At 40.0% G+C, this 19,405-nt stretch overlaps 1 protein-coding gene across 7 annotated transcripts in view; it reads left to right on the top strand.

Moving 5' to 3' along the window:
• CRTC1 (CREB regulated transcription coactivator 1) overlaps positions 1-19,405 on the top strand; it is a 68,484-nt gene that overhangs the window by 33,868 nt on the left and 15,211 nt on the right. For 3 of the 7 annotated variants that reach the window (XR_006177193.2, XR_254593.3, XM_005278980.3), the window contains exons 7-12: positions 2,187-2,230; positions 3,632-3,852; positions 8,910-9,037; positions 9,831-10,082; positions 13,026-13,127; positions 18,971-19,057. Coding sequence is in view for 3 of the 7 variants with exons in the window: in XM_005278980.3 (XP_005279037.2) it covers positions 2,187-2,230; positions 3,632-3,852; positions 8,910-9,037; positions 9,831-10,082; positions 13,026-13,127; positions 18,971-19,057 (834 nt within the window). In the remaining 4 variants the exon portion in view is untranslated. The remainder of the gene's footprint in view (positions 1-2,186; positions 2,231-3,631; positions 3,853-8,909; positions 9,038-9,830; positions 10,083-13,025; positions 13,128-18,970; positions 19,058-19,405) is intronic. The other 4 variants (XR_010594909.1, XM_005278982.3, XR_010594910.1 and 1 more) reach the window with 2 other exon arrangements.

The following is a 19,405-nucleotide window of genomic DNA, read 5'->3' as shown; positions in this document are numbered from 1 at the left end:
TATAGACTAACAGACGTATAGGAGCATGAGCTTTCGTGGGTGAATACCCATGTGGCATCATCCGAAGAAGTGGGTATTCACCCACGAAAGCTCATGCTCCTATATGTCTGTTAGTCTATAAGGTGCCACAGGACTCTTTGCTGATTTTGAATAATGTTGAATTGAAATGAACTTTGCTTGCTCAGACTTGAGTTGAAGTTCTGTATTCTGCAACAAACCACCTAAAGTGAGATCAGGGAGCAGTATATGTATCTCTGTGCCTATTGCTATCATCTATCTCGGGGGAAACTGTATTCTAAACTTGAGTCTTGGAAGACTTTTCAAATGCAGAATGTCCCTTTAATGAAATAAAATGCACTCTACCCCTACTTGTATCTCTGCTTTTATTTCTACCACTCACCATTCTGCCTCTTCTCTCTCTCTCCTAGTTTACATTTTTTCTGTGAATTTGTCTCATTGGCATTTCTCAAGGCAACTTCAGCACCCAAAACAGTTATCAGATTTTTGTTGTTTGTAAAACAAATGGGAAATATTCAGGACTTTAGTTATTTTGCTCCTATTGAGCGGCTGTTGTCTCCATATTTTCCCCCATCATCCTGGTTACTAGATAGAAGTAGCACTGGTAGCATTTGCTTTTGAGATCTGAATATCTTTTTAATACTTACATAAATCTGGATGTTTAAACAGGTCTGATTATTGAATATTAATAAACTTTTGATTTAAAAAAAATATATTAAAGAACCAATTGGGAAAGGATGTTTGGTTCATGAAGTTCTTCAAAACCAAGGCTGAATTAATGATTTTTCTTGAGCTGTTCTCTGTGTTAAAGTATTTTCAAAGTCTAACTGTGACTTCTCAGCATGGCAGCTTTCCCTTTTCTACGGTCTTCCTGCTCACTTTGGCAATTATGTGTTTTAACAGTCAGCCCCTAGCAAATGTAACCTTTTTAAAAAAAAGGTATGCACATTTTATAACAAGGTGTGCATTTGTTAATCAAGTTCCCTGTATTACATGCAGATTTTTATTTATATGAGTAGCTAATTCTGCTTTATGATCATACAAAGTGACTGCTGCCATCATATGGGATTTTCATATGAGAAGCCTTGAAAGTGACGTTGTTGGGAGGACTGTAAGGTTCTCTTTCTGTGGATTACCACTGTATTATTCATGTCCATAAAGTGTCTAGGAGGCAGGTTTCTCTGAGCTAGTGGAACTCACTAAGATAGAAGTAGGACTTGTATTCTGGATGTACTATGGATGCCAGACTGTCTGGTTTATGACAGTTGGATGCATAGTCTTGTACCTCATCTGAGAGCTTTTACTTTCTAACAACTGTTCTTTTAGCACAAAGATTTGCTAGCAAAGGCAGTAATTAAAACATTTCATACTATGATGTCTTATCAGGAAGGCTGCAATCCTGTTTTGGTAGAATGTACCCTGCAATTGTTCAGGAAGCTTTTCAGGAAAACAAAATGTGACCTGGACCAGGAGAAGTCAGAAATATCAAAATGAAAATACTTGACGTAACAAACACTGGGGATCAGAGTTTATATCCTGAGCTGGGAGATATGGGGAGCAAGTACTTCTGTGTAGCCCTCTTGCAGACTCATGGAGCCGTGTTAGAGAGCTTTGCGTTTTTCCCCTCCATTGGTATGAAAGTTGCTATGCCTTGGAGCTTTTGGTGTGTGGCACTGTGAGGTGGGAGATCATAAGGGCTTAGATAAGCTATTAAAGTTTTATTAATATACCTGTCTTGTACTTTCCAAGCTCTACTTGCTTTTCTGTCACTCAATTAGCGTCTTTGTGATGGTTTGTAGATTTCCATTTATTTAACATTGACAACCCCCACGTAGAGCTAGAGGCTTAGATTTAGTAAGAAAAATGACGTGGCCGATGTTTGCATGCTGACTCAAGCAGGAGATGTTTTACCCTTGCTCCATCTTCATTTTGTTTAGTTTATCATTGGAACTTTGAAGCTTAGCTGGTTTAAAGTCCATGCTGAGATCAGTTTTTGGTGTGGCACCAAACACCCATTTTGAGCAAGAAGAGGCTTTTAAGAGCATATGAGAAACTGCTCTCCTTAGGTTGTTTCATTTAGTAGGTTTCCTATCTTTTTAAACAAATTATTTCCTAAATGTTGTTTTGCACATGTCTGCCTTTCACAGTGTCTTTCTGTTCTATTTTAGACAGGGTCATCGAGGCCTAAATCATGTGAAGTTCCAGGAATCAAGTAAGTTTGGGAGTGGGGTGTATGGTTTTGTAGGGCTGCATGTAGAAAGTTCACTGCCTGTATCTAAGCTTCCTGTTCCACAAGCTCTATTGATTAAGGTTCCCTCTATGCTGACAATGAAACAATGTTAGCCAGGCTACTTTTAAACCCTGAAAACGTGGTGAATGCTAACATTCCTTGAAAAATGGTTTGCTTGGCCATGATAACCCAGATGATGAAACCATTTTAAAAATGTTCTAGATTCAGTCTCTAACTAATTATACAGAGTACATGTGATTAAAACAGGAGACTGAGAGTCAAGAATTCTGAGTTTTATTCCCAGTTTGGCATGTTTTGTGTGAACTTGGACAAATCATTTTACCTCTCTGTGCCTGATTCACAATCTGTAAAACTGGGGGCTGTTGTCAATTAATGTTTTGTAAAAAGCATTGAGATAATCAGGAAAGCACATTACACACTGTGAAAGCCCGCTGGCTTTTTTGAGTTCTCTAGATATGCTCTAGAATGCATAATTCTGGAGTAGATAGACGAAGAGCCAGAGAGGTTGCCTGAGTCTCCTGTTGATTTCCTTAAGTGATGCATTTTTGGGGGTGCCTCTAGCAAATCCTGACAAATGAACTCTTTCATAGAGGGGACTTTATTAAAAAAAAAAAAAAAAAAAAGACACATTATTGGCTAAATACTTCTCAGAACCTCCCTACAAAGTGGATTCAGTGCACAAATCTAGGCATAACTCAAAACTAATACAACTTTGCAGTTATCTTGGATGTGTGTCTTTGTCAGGAAACTTTTATCAGGTGCAGAAGCAAGTGAGTGTACAAAAAATGTTTCTAAATGACTAAGACACAGGAGACTGCATGTTTCTGTGAGATACCTTATGCATACCTCAAGTAGAGTTAGTCACTGAGACGTAGGCTTTATAAGCACCCAAGGGATCATAATCACCCTGAAATGCACAAAGTGTAGTTCCCTCTTCTAAATACACCTCTACCCCGATATAATGCAACCCGATATAACACAAATTTGGATATAACGTGGTAAAGCAGTGCTCCAGGTGGGCGGGGCTGCCCGCTCGGGCAGATCAAAGCAAGTTCGATATAACGCGGTTTCACCTATAACACGGTAAGATTTTTTTGGCTCCCGAGGACAGCGTTATATCGAGGTAGAGGTGTAATATGAAAACAACTGCAACCCCACTGAAAATATTGCCGTGTGACAACCATGGGTAAATGTTGAAACTTTATAACGGTGACCAGTCTAAATATTTTATATGTATATTTTTTACATAGCTTTGTGCATGACCGCTTCAGATAAACTTTCTTTTTGTATATCATGTGGGAAGTGTGTATGTAGACTAAAATCTCAACTGACTTTTATTACTGTTTTTTTTTTTTAATTTAGCATCTTTCCATCAGCTGACCAGGAAAACACTACAACACTGATTCCGGCTGCACATAACACAGGTGGCTCTCTGCCAGACCTGACAAACATCCATTTCCCTTCTCCTCTCCCAACACCACTAGATCCTGAGGAATCCACGTTCCCATCCCTGAGTAGCTCCAATAGCACTGGAAATCTTGCAGCCAACTTGACTCACTTGGGCATCAGCACTGCCAGTCAGGGTAAGAACATAGTCAAAGGGCTAATTTATAGATTCTGTCAGTAAAAAGTCACTTTCTATCCCTCAACAGTTGTGTAGCATTGGTGAACATTACTAAACAGCTGCTGTGTTTCATCTCAAAGTCGGCTTCATTGGTGGTTGAAATGATTTCTGTGTATGCAACTTGTATAAATTTTTTTGGGATATAGAAATGTAAATCATCATAATTAATTAACTATATTTTGCGTATACATACTGTGATATTCTTCCATCTTTCATTCTTGGCACACATGCATTATTCTGGTTTTATTTTGTATGAGTCTTCCCAGGGTGAGATGCAATGTCCGCATCTTGGCAGTAAATCAACTCATTTTATGGAGCACCAGCCAGAGTGCACCCACATAGGGTAACCACTGCAGCAAACTTATTGATTTCTTGTTTCCATTCCTTCTGTCCTCTTTTTGTTGTGGTGACTCTCTTGAGAGATTGTATTGTTCCTTTACCTGAACCTAATGTGGACTGTTAGGCAACTGAAATAGTCTATAAGGCCCCTAAAATATGTTCTAGTCAGGATTATTTGTAAGCCTGACTGTTTCATAGCACAAACTGCATTTTTGAAGAGATCCTAAATACACCCACCTACGTAAGACTTTCAGGAATAAACTTACAACCATCTGGACCACATTGCCTTAATGTTGTATCCTACTCGCTCTTTGTTTTGTTGTCGTCTTGGATTGTAAGCTCTTCAGGGCAAGGACTCTTGTGTTTGTACACCTCTTAGCACAATAGGCCTTGATGCTGGTTGGAGCCTCAGGGCTTGCTGCAATACAAATAATACATAATTAAAAATCACATTATCAACCCTGCTAGAAAACTGTCAGTAGACCAGCACAAATACTGTATTTTCAGGACCAGTAAGCTTTTCCAGATAAATGGCCTGAGCCAGTGATCAGAAAGAAAAAAGAATCAATCTCTGACTTGGGTTATTTTATTTTATTTAGAAATAACTCATGTTGCCTGAGCAAGCAGGCGCCGTAGATCACTGAAAACACCATTAGCAAAGAAATTGCATTTTATAAAGCACCAGCCCAGAGGGCCACTGAATGAGTGCTGCCAGTATTCGTTTCCTTATAGAAGCTGTCTTGGTTATACTGCACTCTTCCTTCCCTTTCTTGTGTAGCTTGCCTCTGTTGCTGGGCCCTATTACTTTGTATACACTGTACATCAGGGGCTGCAAAAGAAGCAAAGAAATGGGAAAGATAATGGGAAGGGAGAGAGACTGACAACAGACTGAGACGAAGGACAGAAGGGAGGAGAAGAAAGAAGGTGGTGTTGGGGCATGTGGCATGGGAGTTGGGATAAACATTCCTCTTATATGGTAGCCATCAGTGATCAGCACAGAACGTGGCTCTTCAGGCTGCTGCAGACCAGGACTGGGCATTGTAGCAGAAGAGGAGCCTGCTAATTCAGCCTGCTTAGATCACAAGACCTTGAAGTTATAGGATCCGAGGACCCCTCGGAAGAGGGTTTCTAAGTGTTACCCTAAAGGCGCTCTCTTTTTCTTCTGAGGTTATACTTATTAGGGGGATAGATGTGAGTGGGGTTAATAGTTTGTCTGACCATCAAATAATTACAAGCAACTTTTGTTTGCTAGTCAAATGGAGTCGTGCCATTGTATCTTGCAAGAGAAGTGTACTTCCTTCGGCAAAGCACCCCAGCAAGCTTTTTTAAAAAGTACTCACTGCAGAGCTATAATGATTCTAATCAGGTGGACACATAACCAATGACAGTAATTTAAAGAATGTCACAAGAATACTGTTAGAAATATTTTTATTCACTGATGTGCCGAACAGTCCTTTTTTATTCATTTCATCCACTTATTTTTAGTTACAATTGTCCAAATGAAAATATAAAACACCCTTTTTTTAATCAAGCCTTTCCCAGGAGCTATTTCCCATTGTATATGTTGAGATATGCTTTTTCTGAACACTTACCCTTGTACTTTGGAGGAGGTGTAAGGGGAGAGAAAGCACCTTTTTGGATTTCTTATAAGAGCTAGTTGGAAATATTTACACACAACATTTTCATCAGAACTTGATACATCAAAATCTAAGCATTTTGCGGGGCTGTGTTGATATCAATTAAACTCCACTGGAAACCTCCTGCCAGCTCACCTGCCCAGTTCCTTAGCAGCCCCCCTAGAGGCTGACAGGGTGCTGGGAGCCCGGGGATTTGGGGTTCTCGCATGTCAAGCAGCCCAGCCTTCCAGGGTCTCTTGCTCCAGGACAATCCACCAGGCTGACTGCTTAAGGGTTGAGATTCCCAGTAGAACTGGGCAGAGAACAGTAATTCTGTTTCATGGAGGATTTTGACATTTTTGATGTTTTGTTTCAAATTGCTATGAAACCAAATTTCTAAATCCTCAGTGAAATGGAATTGCCATTCTCTGCCCAGCTCTGGTTCTCATGGCTTTCTTGAAAGTCAGTGTCTCCAGCTGCTTGTTTTCGTGCTCCTCTAAGTTCCCTCCAGCTTGTCAGTAGCTCTCTGATGTTGAAATGCACAAAAACTAACATGTTGTTCAGGAAGCAGACTCAGAGCTGTATTGAATGGATTGTCCTGTCCTTGTTCCATAACATAATAGCTAAAATTAAGTTCAGTTGCTTTGGCGTGAAGATGGAAACTCTGCATGAAAGGCTCTGGCAATCTCTGTAGTGTTGCTTCTTGCATCAGCCTCCAGTGGGTACAGAGAGCACTTTGTCATAATTAAGAATTGAAATCACCTTTTGCATTAGCTACATAGTGTTTCTGTGAGTGCTGCCTTTATCCCAGCTTTTCAAGGATGAGCTGAAGCGAATAGGCAATACTAGTCAGAGTGAATGCAGAACCTTGACAGATGTTACCTGTTGAGATTGGTTGCTTTTGTGGGGAATTCATATTTAATGCAGTTAAATTTATTGTAATGAAAACTACTTGTGTGTCCTGTTCATCTACACATGTGAACAAATCTGTTACACTTAAAATGAATCTGGTCTTGCTTTGCCTGCCAGTAAACCATTTATCTCCTTTCAAATGCAGCTGGAATAGGGCTGGTGAATACAGTGGGCAGAAGCATTGTTCAGGATTCAGTGGCATAAGGACAACGAGGCGAGGAAAAATATCTGTTAAATGTACTATCCTGTTGTATAGAACACTGGGAGGGGGGAAGGGCAGAACTAGAGCACACGACTCAGGGCTTGTCTATGCTTAACACTTCAGCAGCACAGATGCACTGCTGTAGTGCTTCAGTGTAGACACTACCTACAACACAGAGATCCACCTCTCCATGAGACAGTAGCTAGAATTCTTCTGTAGATGTAGCGCTATCTACGCGGGGACTTGGGTTGGCTTAACAAAACCCCTCAGGAGTGTGGATTTTTCATATCTCCTGATGGATGTAGTTAAAGTGACCTAATTTTCTAGTGTAAACCGGGCATGAGTAACTTGTTTCCTTGTCTTTCTGCTCCAAGTTTCTGCAACTCTGATACACCATCTGGAGCTGTTGGGTTGTTCAATCTTGTCACATGAATGAGAGCCATAAGCACCAATCAAACTGTGGCAAGAGTTTTGGTGTCAGATTCTGTGTTGTCCTTGTCTCTCACTGATCCCTCAGTCATGACTACTAACAGAAACATGGGCTTGCTCCTTCACTGCAGAAAGAGTTGGTAAATTACAGCAACTTGGTAGTCTTTCATCATAAGGTTGCTTGCTTTATCTTCAGTCATGAGAGCTTCAGGAATGAGAAAGTATCTCATTTAACAACAGCATTTCTTGGGGGTGGAAGGGAGCAGGAGAGGCAGGGTTGGGATTGCCAGTTTCTATTTTCAGCGCTGCCATTTTCTTGCTCACTGACTTTGGGAAAGTCGTTTAATCTCTGTGCATTCAACTTACTCAGCTGTAAAGTGGGCATATGAATATCTGTGCCACAGGGATGTTGTGAGGGTTAGTTAACGAAGTGCCCCTGATGAAAAGTGCTGATGCCATGCAAACTATGTAGGGGTAGGAATATCCTTAGTAACTGTTTGTAGAGTGTTCTGTGCTGACCATTGAAACCTCCCTCATCTATAAATCTGACCTCTTATCCCAGTAACAAAAGAAACTCCCCCACAATGCAACCATTCATCACCGATTCATCAAACAGGTACTTTCTGCCTAGGTGCTTTGTATGGCTCTCCTCAGTGTAGTATATGAACGCCTGAGATTGTTTATGGATGTGGGCCCCCTACATGGTTCCCAGAGTCTGTGTAAGGCTTAAAAAATGTCGGTACAGCACTTGATCTGTGAATGAAAGGTGTCACAGCACGGTAAGTATTAATAAATAGGATTGCCTGCAGCCAAAGGGAGTCCATTTGGCATGGAACAATGGTATCCACAATGCAGAGTCTTGAAAGTGTCTGATATTAGTAGGGGAAATAAGAAGTGGCTCAGGACTATGAGATGAACACAGATAACAGCCTTCCCCATCATTCCAGGAAACGGAATTATGGCCCTGCTCGTATTATGTTTTTATAAAATGACCTGACTTCATTTGCCCATGGAAGTTTCCAGTGGGTCTCATGGGCTTTGGGATAGGTTGGTGGTTCTGATTTTCAGTCTGTGGGCCACTTTGTTAGAAAGGGATCATCTTGCAGACCCCCTTCCTGTTCCCTTCATCACAAACTGCACTGCCCAGTTCTTAAAATGTTTCAGTCTATGAAGCATCAAGAAAGGCTCTGCGTGCCAGTTTGACAACCACTGGACTAATTGAATGGCAGTATCTAGTTATACATCAACAGGAGTGATCAGCAGAGATGCTTGCAACAATCTTCTCTCCATCATGGCATTTTCACTGTCACAAAATACATTACAGATTTGCTAAGAATTTCAGCCTGATGCTGCGTTCAGCATAGAATACTGGCCTAGCCATATTGAACACTTTACAGTAAAGTTTTGTAAAATTCAGCCATTTATTCATCATAATTTTAATTCATATAAACAAATTGTTAAATGTAAATAAGTATCACCACAGTTCCTGCGTAAACTGGTTTCTTCCTTTAATGGCAGGAATGACAACGACGCAAGCCTCATCCCGGCAGCCAGCTGTCAGTCCCCTCTCACTGAATGCAGACTCCAGACGACCACAGTCCCAACAGATGTCTCCTACACTCTCACCTCTGTCACCAATTACTCAGGTAGGAAGCTGCTTGGAGATCTGGAGAAGCACATTTGTAAGAACAACAAACTTTGTTCCACTTTGTAAAGTTTTAGATCATAGCTGTCTCTAACTTCATTCACATAGGGAAATGTTCGCTGCAAGGTTGATAACCCTGTAGTCGCATCATTAATTCCATAATTTTCTCCTTTAGGTAAAGTTAGTGTCATTATGTTCCTTTTTATAAATAAATGCTTTGGGGCTGTTTTTAAATCAAAGCCAGCAGCCAGATCTGAGCAATTCTACCGAGATAAATTCATGTATGCTGTCAAACAGTGGAGAAGACAGTTTAAGGAAACAGATTTCACTTTGTCTTCCGAGGCCTTGGAAGCACTGAGGAAAACATCTTTCTTTAAAGATACCATCACAAGATTCTCTTGTGTTTCATGCTTCCATGTGAATCATGTGAGAAACTCCTTTGGCTCTTAGGATTTTTGACCCTTTGATGCACCTGTAGGCTGCCTCTGCCATACCTGGCATGCTCTAGTTTGGTCCATTGTCAGCTCTCAAATCAAACATCAAACTAGGTTTGCAAACACACTTTTTATTTATTTACAACAAATAAAATGTCAAATTAGTCCCTTTAAACCACATCCTTGAAGGTTTAAATGCAAGTTGTTGTTTTTTAAATGCAAGACCTCAGCTAACTTTCCAGATTGCTTATGTGATATATAATGCTTAGATCGATATGAATATTCACTTGGTGTCAAATGTTAGGAGTCTCCGAGTTGAACAGAGCTCTGCATAGTACATTTTCCTGTTTTCTCTTTAAGGCTGTGGCTATGGATGCATTGTCTTTGGAACAGCAGCTTCCACCATATCAGTTTTTTACCCAGGCTAGTTCCCAGCAACAGCAACAGACCCAAGTGGCAAGTAGTCTGCCTCAGAATACCCCTTTAATGCAGACTTCTGGCTTACAGCGAGGAGCACAGCTTCCCCCCCTCTCAGTCACGGTACCATCTACCATCCCACAGTCACCTCCAGGCAGCCAGACCCAACCTTCCATGGGCATAGACATCAACTCGGTAAGTTTGGGCAATGACTGAAGATGATATAAGTGGAAACCAGATAGCTTTCTTCCAGAGAACATGACCGTGTAGAATTCAACAGTAGTGTTGGCCTGCATTGTCAGAGTTCTCATTAGCTAGCCCTTGTAGCCGTTCCACATCCAGGCACTGTATACACTGGATTCAAACAGTTTGGCTCAACCAGTTTTTAACATGTTTTAAACATATTATAAAAAATGTTTTAAACATAATATGGCCAACCCATATGAACCAGGCCAAACTGTTTAAACTACTGAATGTGATTTCTAAAACACTTGGTAAAATGGGAATGGCTCCATAACTCTGGCTAACCCTGTCTAAATTCAGGCCCACTTGAAATTGTTTAAATAGATTTTTTTTAAAAATCAGTTTAACAAACTCAAGTTTGAAGCAGTGGAGATGCGTCTTCAGAGATATAGTTTCAGGCCAGCAAAAAAATAAACGGGTGGGTAATGAAGATGATGCCCTTATTCTTTGGGTGGATGATATATAAAATAATTTATAAACTGCCAAGGCAGAGGTCAAGGTGATATGTCAGTAGGGTTTTTAATAAAGGAAGTGGTTGGGGGGAAAATTGTCATTTTAAATGACACAACTGAGAGTTCTGAGTGCCCTACGCCTTTAGAAGGGAAGATGTAGATAAGCATCTGTGTTAGCATTGCAGTTTACAAGGTGTTAGTCACTTCATTGCTGCTTTCCAGCAGCTGAGTATGGAGAGACTGAATTCAAAAGTACCATTTTATAAACATCGCTATCTGTAAAGTGAGAAGCATCTTTTGAAATTTGGCTAGTTTTAAGTTCTGAAAGACCAGACCATTTTATACAATTGGAAAGACCAGAATTTCCTAAAACTGAAAAATATTTATTCATATTAACTATGTTCAGGTGTCTGCCAAAATGGAGTTTGGTCAGATTAGTTTAATTTTCAGACAGCAGCATTTGCACTTTAGTGCGTGTGTACTGCTGCCTTCCCAGCCATCATATGTACTTCTTTTTTGCCCCAGGTGAATCTGGTATCCACAAGTTGAGTGCTACACAGTCCAGATAAGACATTTAACTGAAGTTTGATAAAGTCGTGCTAATCTGCATTTTCCACCCAAGATACAGAAAACCACAGATACAGTTTTTTAAAGCGCAGCAGTTTGTTCAAGAGGAATTTTTTTGGCTAACATTATTTCTTGGAGAGTTGGTTATAGTTGCTTTCAAGTCTCTCTAAAGAACTGAGTATGCACATCTATGTGTATGGCGGTTGAAGGGCAGAGTTAAACTAAGAAGGCAAAAATTTTCTATTGTAAATTGTCCAGTCTCTTCCTACAAACTGGAATCCAGAATTCAGAAGGTGGTTCAATATAATAGGCCAGCCCTGAGATGATGTCCCGTTGCTAGGAAGAGGTATTTGGCACATTCTCTGCTGTTTCTGCTCCGAAGGCCAGTGAATTGCTCTCTCTGATTTCACTGAAACATCTTCTCTTCCTGGCAGTGGGGCAATACTAGCAACTGTTTAGATAACAAGAAGAGCTATTTCACTATGGAGGGCTAAGACATGATTGTGGGTTTCAATCTGGGGATCAGGTTTAAACCAGGTTGTGCTGGTGAAGATGTGGCTTCTATGCCAGGATTGTGAGGGAGTAGGAGAAGATAAAGGTGAAAGAGAAATCAGTAGTTTGAAGGGATATTGGTTTTGACATGACAGCCACTCAAAACAACATGTCTGAATGTTTTCATTCTGATGTTTATGCAATAACTAATACAGATATTCTGATTTTCCTTCTCTGCTTTTCACATTGCTTTCCTCATCCTAAACTTCTCTAAGCCCTTAACATTCAGAATGTTAGGTTTCTCTTTAGAGCTTGAAATTGTATACAAGTACACTACATTTTAAACATGGGTAAAAAAGTATTCTAAGCTACAGTGCAGCTTCATTGAAAGGTTTTCCATTAATCCTCATAGCCCCACTGAAGTCCAGTCTGCAGTATCTCAATATAATACCTGAATTCTATGGATCTTAAAAAACAAACAAAAAACCTTTGTCAAGAAAGTTTACTAACCTTGAGTTATTCTTTATGCATTTTAAACAGTGTCAGAAAGTGTTATTAATACACCACTCCTCACTCTATAAAACTGTCTGATTAAATTACTCCTTGCTCAGCAATATTGAGTTCTTCCTCATAATAATCTTGGCTCCCAAAGACAGCATTATAGAAAGAGCTGTGTTTATTATTTCAACAGCTGCTCTGTATCTGTTTTGAGTTTGTGATTCTCTTACCTTAATCCAGGGGACATTATGTGACAGTGAAAAGGTAATTTTGTGAACATCTTATCTCACTAAGGCTAAAAGCCATATGGGCATAGCTAGCATTAGCCTACATACGCTGTCTAGTTCATGCGGTGGGAAAGTATGTAGTTGTGAAAAGGGTTTGTCTTTGCAATTATATACTTTAACCTAATTAATATACCAAGACTAATTCCTAAGAGTAGGAAGAACAATATTCATATCACTTTTCTAAAGGCCATAGGCATCAAATTAAGAAGGGGGGGTGCAGTTGAGTTTGAAGGTGTCAGTGCCAATATTTTCAAATTATTCTCAGATTGGGAGGCCTCTTTCCACACGTCTCTTTTATGTGTTGGCTGACCATTTTTTAAACCAAAAACAAAACATAAACCAGAAATACTTCAGTTGTCCTTGAATAACAGCACGTCCCTGTTTTTAGGTGTGCATAGTTAGACACCAGACCATGCCGTGTTGGTATCTTGACCTTTTTCATGACGTTTGGGGCATTATTCATGGTCATAGCATAATTGCTGATCTCCGGGAGTTCTTGAAGATGGTCTCATCTGGCTTCCCCAGCTGTAAACCAATAAGTATATAATTTTTCAACCTTCCATCAATCCCATGGTCTTTAATTCTGTGTTGTTCTGTAGGCTTCACTCCAGCAGTACCGCAGTAATGCTGGATCCCCAGCCAACCAGTCTCCCACCTCTCCTGTCTCCAATCAAGGCTTCTCTCCTGGCAGCTCCCCTCAAGTAAGGGACTCTGTGCTTCCACAGGCCTTGCTTCTTGTGTTTGTTTTTTAGTTGAGTCTTTCCATTACTGACCCATGGTTGTCTCACTGTAACTTTATGTGCTTCATGCATCACTGATGTCTCATCATGTTTGCAGCTTCATTCAGATACGGAGTTTTCCAAAAGTTGGTGAATTCAAACTTTAATAGAAACTACTGTTAAACTTTTTTACACTCAATTACTCCTTCATGAGAGCTCCACAGAAAATGCATCAAGAAAGTTCCGTTTCAATAAAGGGAATGATGCCTCATGGGAAGTGTGAGTCTATAGCAGTGTTTGTTGGAGTGGCTGGAAGGGCGTGGGGATGTGAAAGGAAGTGAGGGGATGGGGAGGTCTGTTCTGGTGATTTGTGCACCTCTGAATACAGCTCGCATCCTCAGGTGCAATTAAAGCAGGAAACAATGGGCACTTCTAAAGAAACCCCTGTAGAAAGTGAACTCTTGAAAAGGCAGCAACTCCATTTCATGGCTTGAAAGAAACAGGTTAGAAAAACATTAAATATTAGGCTTGCAGGGTGGCTATCTTCCCTGTCTGTGTAAATATTAATTTATACGTGCAAGAGTCCCACAAATCTTTGTGCCTGTATTTAAACAGAGCAACAGGAATTTAATCCACCAGCTGCAGGGCAACTAAAGAAACAGTGAACCAGTTTTGAGGGGGAACTGCTAATCAGGCAGTGCTGAGATAGTTTAGAATCTCCTCCTAATGCTGCTGAAATAGGTCAAAGTTGTTGCCCTTTCCTACATCCCAAAAATGGTGATGGGATCCAGAAGGGAGCGCTCCTTGGACACCATGAAATTGTATTTCCTGGTTTCTGGTACTTTAACTTTTAAAGGATATTTATAAGGAGAAGCATAATTAAAATAAATAAAATTATTCCTCAAAGTTGGAGATTCATCTCTCCTGGCCATTAGGCAGAGACTTCAGTCAGTGGTTTCAGTCACAACGTAGTGAACTCAGTAATAGATTTGAGGGTTAGGGCTGTCAGTCGGACTTTTCAACCTTCACTTCACTGCCACTGTCCCTGATCCTTCTACCTGCCTCTTCTAGCCCTGCTGCCTTCTTTGTATGGCTCAGAGTAGGCAGGAAACGTCCTCCCTTTGCTCTAAGCTGCCATGAGGTTAATGCTGCTACCAGACACTGTTACTAATTCTCAGCCCTGAAACCCCCATTTGGGTAGTGCACCCAAATGTAGGCTTCTACTGATTGTCCATTGACTGGTCAGTAACTCCTCCCTGTCTGCCTGTGTCCTCAGATCAGGTACCTTATTATCATGGGGCAGTCTAAAATGGTGGAATGCAGTTGAGAGCAGTTTTCCCTATTGGTCTTCCCTCCGTATTTAACCCCAATTCACTGTGATGTGCCTGACTTTCATTAGTTAGCCTAACAGACGTGTGGTTCCTCCTCTAGCAGATATGTGGAAGGAGGTGGAGTTTAATTACATTGCCTGTTTTACTATTTGGCCTCTTAAAAAAATTTCATTTCATATTTGGTATGTTGACAAAGGGATACATGTCAGACCAATTTACAAGGAACAGTTAATTAATGTTGGGGCTTAGTTTCGATACTAGCAGAACTTGATTTGAAGTACTCTACTTCTAAATAGGATGCTGAGATACGGTTTGCCGTCTAACAAAAGCCTAATGGGAAAGATTGGAAAATAATTCTTGATACCTTGTTAAATTAGAAAACCTGTCCTCCTTCCCACATCTGTAAGCCAACAAGTGGGGGTGACATAACTAGCTACGTATTTTTAAGGATGGAGAGAAGTGATAGGAAAGGGTATAACTAGGAGAAAAAGGATGATAAGAAAAGGAAGATGTAGGCTGACTGGTTGGGGTGGTGGGGAGAACTTGTTAATGGTGAGGTCTGTTAGACTCCAGCATAAATAGTCTCTCAAGGGAAGAGGTGGAACCCTCATCGGTTGAGACGTTTTAAAAAATAGGCTTGTCAAGAAACTGGAAGATGTAGTGTAGGGGAACAATCTTGCTCTCATTGAGGATGGCTGGGTGGGCTAGATGTGGTTTTGTGAGCCTCTACCATCTCCAACTTCTGTTTTTTTATTAATTTTAGGTAAATCCCTATTTATCGTAATAGTAGAACCCAGCTCTCTCTATGTAAACATTTAGAATATAACTTGTTTAATCACATCTAGTTCCTGCAACAGGAATTATTCCTCAACTTCCCGCCCCAAATCTATTTGCTATTCTCTTGAGTTCCAAATGCTCATTTCTGATCTGTAAGGGACTTTCCGTTAAAACATGAATTGAAAAGCTCTGCTTGTGGTTCTCAGCTTGTTGCATGGCTCTTCATTAACACTGGCTTTGTTTATTACTACTTGTTTCAGTTAGATATAAAGTTGCTTTTTTAGTAGAACAGCTAAATACTTGGAAAATATGGTATGTATTTTTAGACAATGATTTAAGCTAGGTTTTTTGCAGTCACCACGTCATTAACCAAGGAAGATGTACTGTTGACAAAACAGACCTTGTATAGTATTTCTGTAGGAGATGGGTCAACAAGATGTATATCAGACCAGTTGATAAATTATTTTTGGACCTGAAGTGTTGAAGTAATGAACTTTCTGATTGATTTCCTTAGGGAGCTTTACCACTAATAAAATTATTAAATAGTGCATTTAGGAGTCTCAAGAAAAAATTAATGTAGCTTGAGTTTCTGTGATTTGTTCAGAGCGCCTGGTGAGGAACAGGGGCTAACACACACGAATTTTGTCCAGTTCATTGCTTTTCATGTTCTACTTCAGGCTTCTTCTAGGACAGGAGTCATGATAACCATACTTTGGCAAGGACTTTTTCTTTCTTTTTCTCTCTTTCTTCCTTTTTGCTGTATCTTTGAAAAGCTTGCATAAAAATGGCAGAAGTTAAAGGAGAAGGGTCTTGGGTAGGTTCTGTTTGGGGCGGCAGCATGTCAGCTGCATTTCTAATGACAGTTCCAGGTTGGTGTGAGTTGCTCATATTGAGGATATGAGGAGGCACTGTTGAAGTTAGGGTTTGTATTGGGGGTGGGGCAGTCATGTCTTATAAATGGTACTGAGACAGAAGCTCCTTATTTCACATGCAGGATATAATTCTGGCAAAAACATCTTGTTACAGTACTTAGAAGGAAAAGGTGCTTTTATTTTTCACTTTTTGATGCAATTAATTATAATTTAGTTTAAGAATTCATGAGAAAGTGTTTGAATCATCCCTTTCAAATGTAAAACAATAAGAGTGGGAATATTCTGTGAAGGAAACCTTGTTTTTGCTGTAAAATCCTGTTCTTTTTCATGAATCAGTGTTAAAGAAAAGATTCCTCCCTTCATTTAATAGCCAAGCCCTTTCTGAGAGTGACCGGAGACTGTGATCTTTCCTGCCAGACAAGATTTGCCGAGCATCATGATATTTTCTGATTTTACACATCAGAGTTTGGAACATAGAACCTTTGGGCATATATTCAGTGCAGTTGGCAGAGAGTCCTGCAGCCTGGGTAGATGGACTCCCGCTAGCAGAGTAAAAATAGCAGTGTGAAGGTTATGGCTTGGGCCTTCAAGCCCACCTGACCCTCTAGGCTTGAGAGCCTAAGCCACAACATCCAAACTGCTGTTTTTAGTTCACTAGCCTGAGTCCTGCTAGTGCTGGTCTGTCTACCTGGGCTGGGAGGCTTCTAGCTGCCTGGAGCAACGCTTTAAGGCTGGGTTGCAAGTATCCACCATGTTCCAGCATTGTGCTGGGTTCATACAGAATGCTCACTACTCGGGAGTTCAACAGTTTTCTGTTATCTGAGTGCATTCAAACTATGCCCTCTGCCCTCCCCCACACAATGGAACGGGGTTCACAGTATTATTAAGAACAGGCCTGGTGCATATAGGATCTGTTTAGCAAATGGATTGAATATGTGCACCACGCTGAATCCCTGCTGGGCTTTCCTCAAGGCTTTTAGTAATCAGACTATGAATCCACTGATGCCACAGTAGCTCAAGAGTCTCCCAGCAGCATGACGACACTGGAAGATTCTGCCTCAAGGTAGAAAGTTCCTTTCTTCTGCTTTGAAAAGGCATTATCATCATGCTTCATAATGGCTCCTTTTTACAAAAGACTATTGGAAGGCTTGCTGAAAAAAACAACCATGCCTTCTCCTCTTTCATACTGATTGAAATATTTTATATAGATGCATGCACAAACACACACACAAATTACTGGTGCCATTCGGAAAAGTGTTTCATCTGAGGTTTTACTATTAGTTATCTTAACTGTTGTCTGCTAAATTGGTTTTATGTTCACTGTTGTGGACTTCATCTTGTGCTTTTGAGTATTTTGCAACTTTGCCATGTTAATGTCCTTAGTTGTATTAGTTGGTGTAACTGTATAGTTGCCAATTAGGTTTTTGCTTAAAATTTCTTATGTCATTCAACTTCGTGGGAAAAATGATTTGTCTCTTAGCCTTGTGGTTGAATTTCATTAAATTAAAACTGCTTGAAAATACTGTGCAAGACATTTAAAATACAAAAACAAATACATCTCTAAACATGAGACAAACTTTCCAAGTAAGTTCTCTAAGTACACTAGTTGTGTTGGAGACAGTAGCTTTTCAGCTAGAATCTGCAAAGTTAGATAGAATTTAAAGAAGGAATTATATTTGTGATTTCTATTATAGCCAGTAGCCTTTTGAGTAAATAGAAGTTGAAAGTTGGATGGTGTTTAAAAATAAAATAACACAACAACGCAAAGCTATTGGTCACCTTCAGAATGACTGATAAATGGACATTTCAGTAAAAGGAAAAGAAGGAAATTAGCATGGTTATAGAATTCCCTCTGCAAATTTACCTTCCCTTAGTACTGCTGAAAGCACATTTCATACCCAGGCATTTTAATAAATAGCTTCTCTGATCTGTTCTTGATGCAGAAGACTTGATACTGTAAATTGAGATTCACTGTGACACCTTATTGATGTAGTTAAACTGCTAATTTTGTAAATACTAGGTGAGGGAGATGGGTAACCAGCCATCGTAGGCATATTAATGACAGAAGTACTTACTGCATTATCATAGAATCATAGGACTGAAAGGGACCTTGAGAGGTCATCCAGTCCAGTCCCCTGCACTCATGGTAGGATTAAGTATTATCTAGACCATTCCTGACAGGTGTTTGTTTAACCTGCTCTTAAAAATCTCCAATGATGGAGATTCCACAACCTCCCTAGGCAATTTATTCCAGTGCCTAACCACTCTGACAGTTAGGAAGTTTCTCCTAATATCCAACCTAAACCTCCCTTGCTGCAATTTAAGCCCATTGCTTCTTGTCCTATCCTCAGAGGTTATCGAGAACAGTTTACTTCCCTCCTCCTCCTAACAACCTTTTACGTACTTGAAAACGGTTATCATGTTACCTATCAGTTGCATCGTGCACTTTGCTGCCTTAGCTGCATTTGTGGTTTTTATTCTTTTCATGGAAAAATGTTTGTTTCTTGCAAAAATTGCAGTGGTTTTTTTGTTTTAGTATATTTGCATAACTTCTGTTACAAAGCAGAAGCTTATGTATGTCCCGTATGGGAGGAAGCTTATGGTTTCCTAGAGCCTCTATTTCTTGTGCTTTAATGAAAAGTGCTATACAGGAGGACTCTTGTGTTTGAAGAGAAAATCCAATATTTTATCTTGTTCTTTATTGGTTTTCCTTAATAAATAATTAATGGTATTTCTGACCAGATTTGATCCCATTCAGTTGGAAGGGTTCAGTCACTCACACACCTTGGCTAAGCCCAACTGTTTGTGTGACTTTCACGACATCCGGACTCTGTTTTGTTTTCAGCATTCTTCCATTCTGGGGAGTGTATTTGGTGACTCCTATTATGATCAGCAGATGACAGCTAGGCAGGCTAATGCCCTATCCCATCAGGTGAGCAAATTCATCTCCGATTTTGACTATATTTTGGCCATTCTGAGATTAAAATAAATACATAGAATTCAGTTTATGGCTATTCTAAAGATCACATTTCTGTCCATATCTTATTACTTCTGTTTTAGTTTGTAATTGCACTGGTAGTTCATTTTATTTGCTGTTCCCCATAAGCGTTATAGCAGGTGGCTTTTAAAAGGACTCTGCCAAAACTATTAGGTAAAAAAAAACACAACCTTCCTTGACAGTGACCCCATTTGGAAGATCTCACTTTGCGGGTGGCAACAAATACATCTATCTAGAATTTGCAACCAAGATGTGTGGGATCCCAAAATTTAACAAGCAGAC

Source organism: Chrysemys picta, chromosome 25 (genome assembly GCF_011386835.1).
Source record: "Chrysemys picta bellii isolate R12L10 chromosome 25, ASM1138683v2, whole genome shotgun sequence".
NCBI classification, from domain to species: domain Eukaryota; kingdom Metazoa; phylum Chordata; order Testudines; family Emydidae; genus Chrysemys; species Chrysemys picta.
This window is presented reverse-complemented; position numbering and strand designations above follow the sequence as displayed.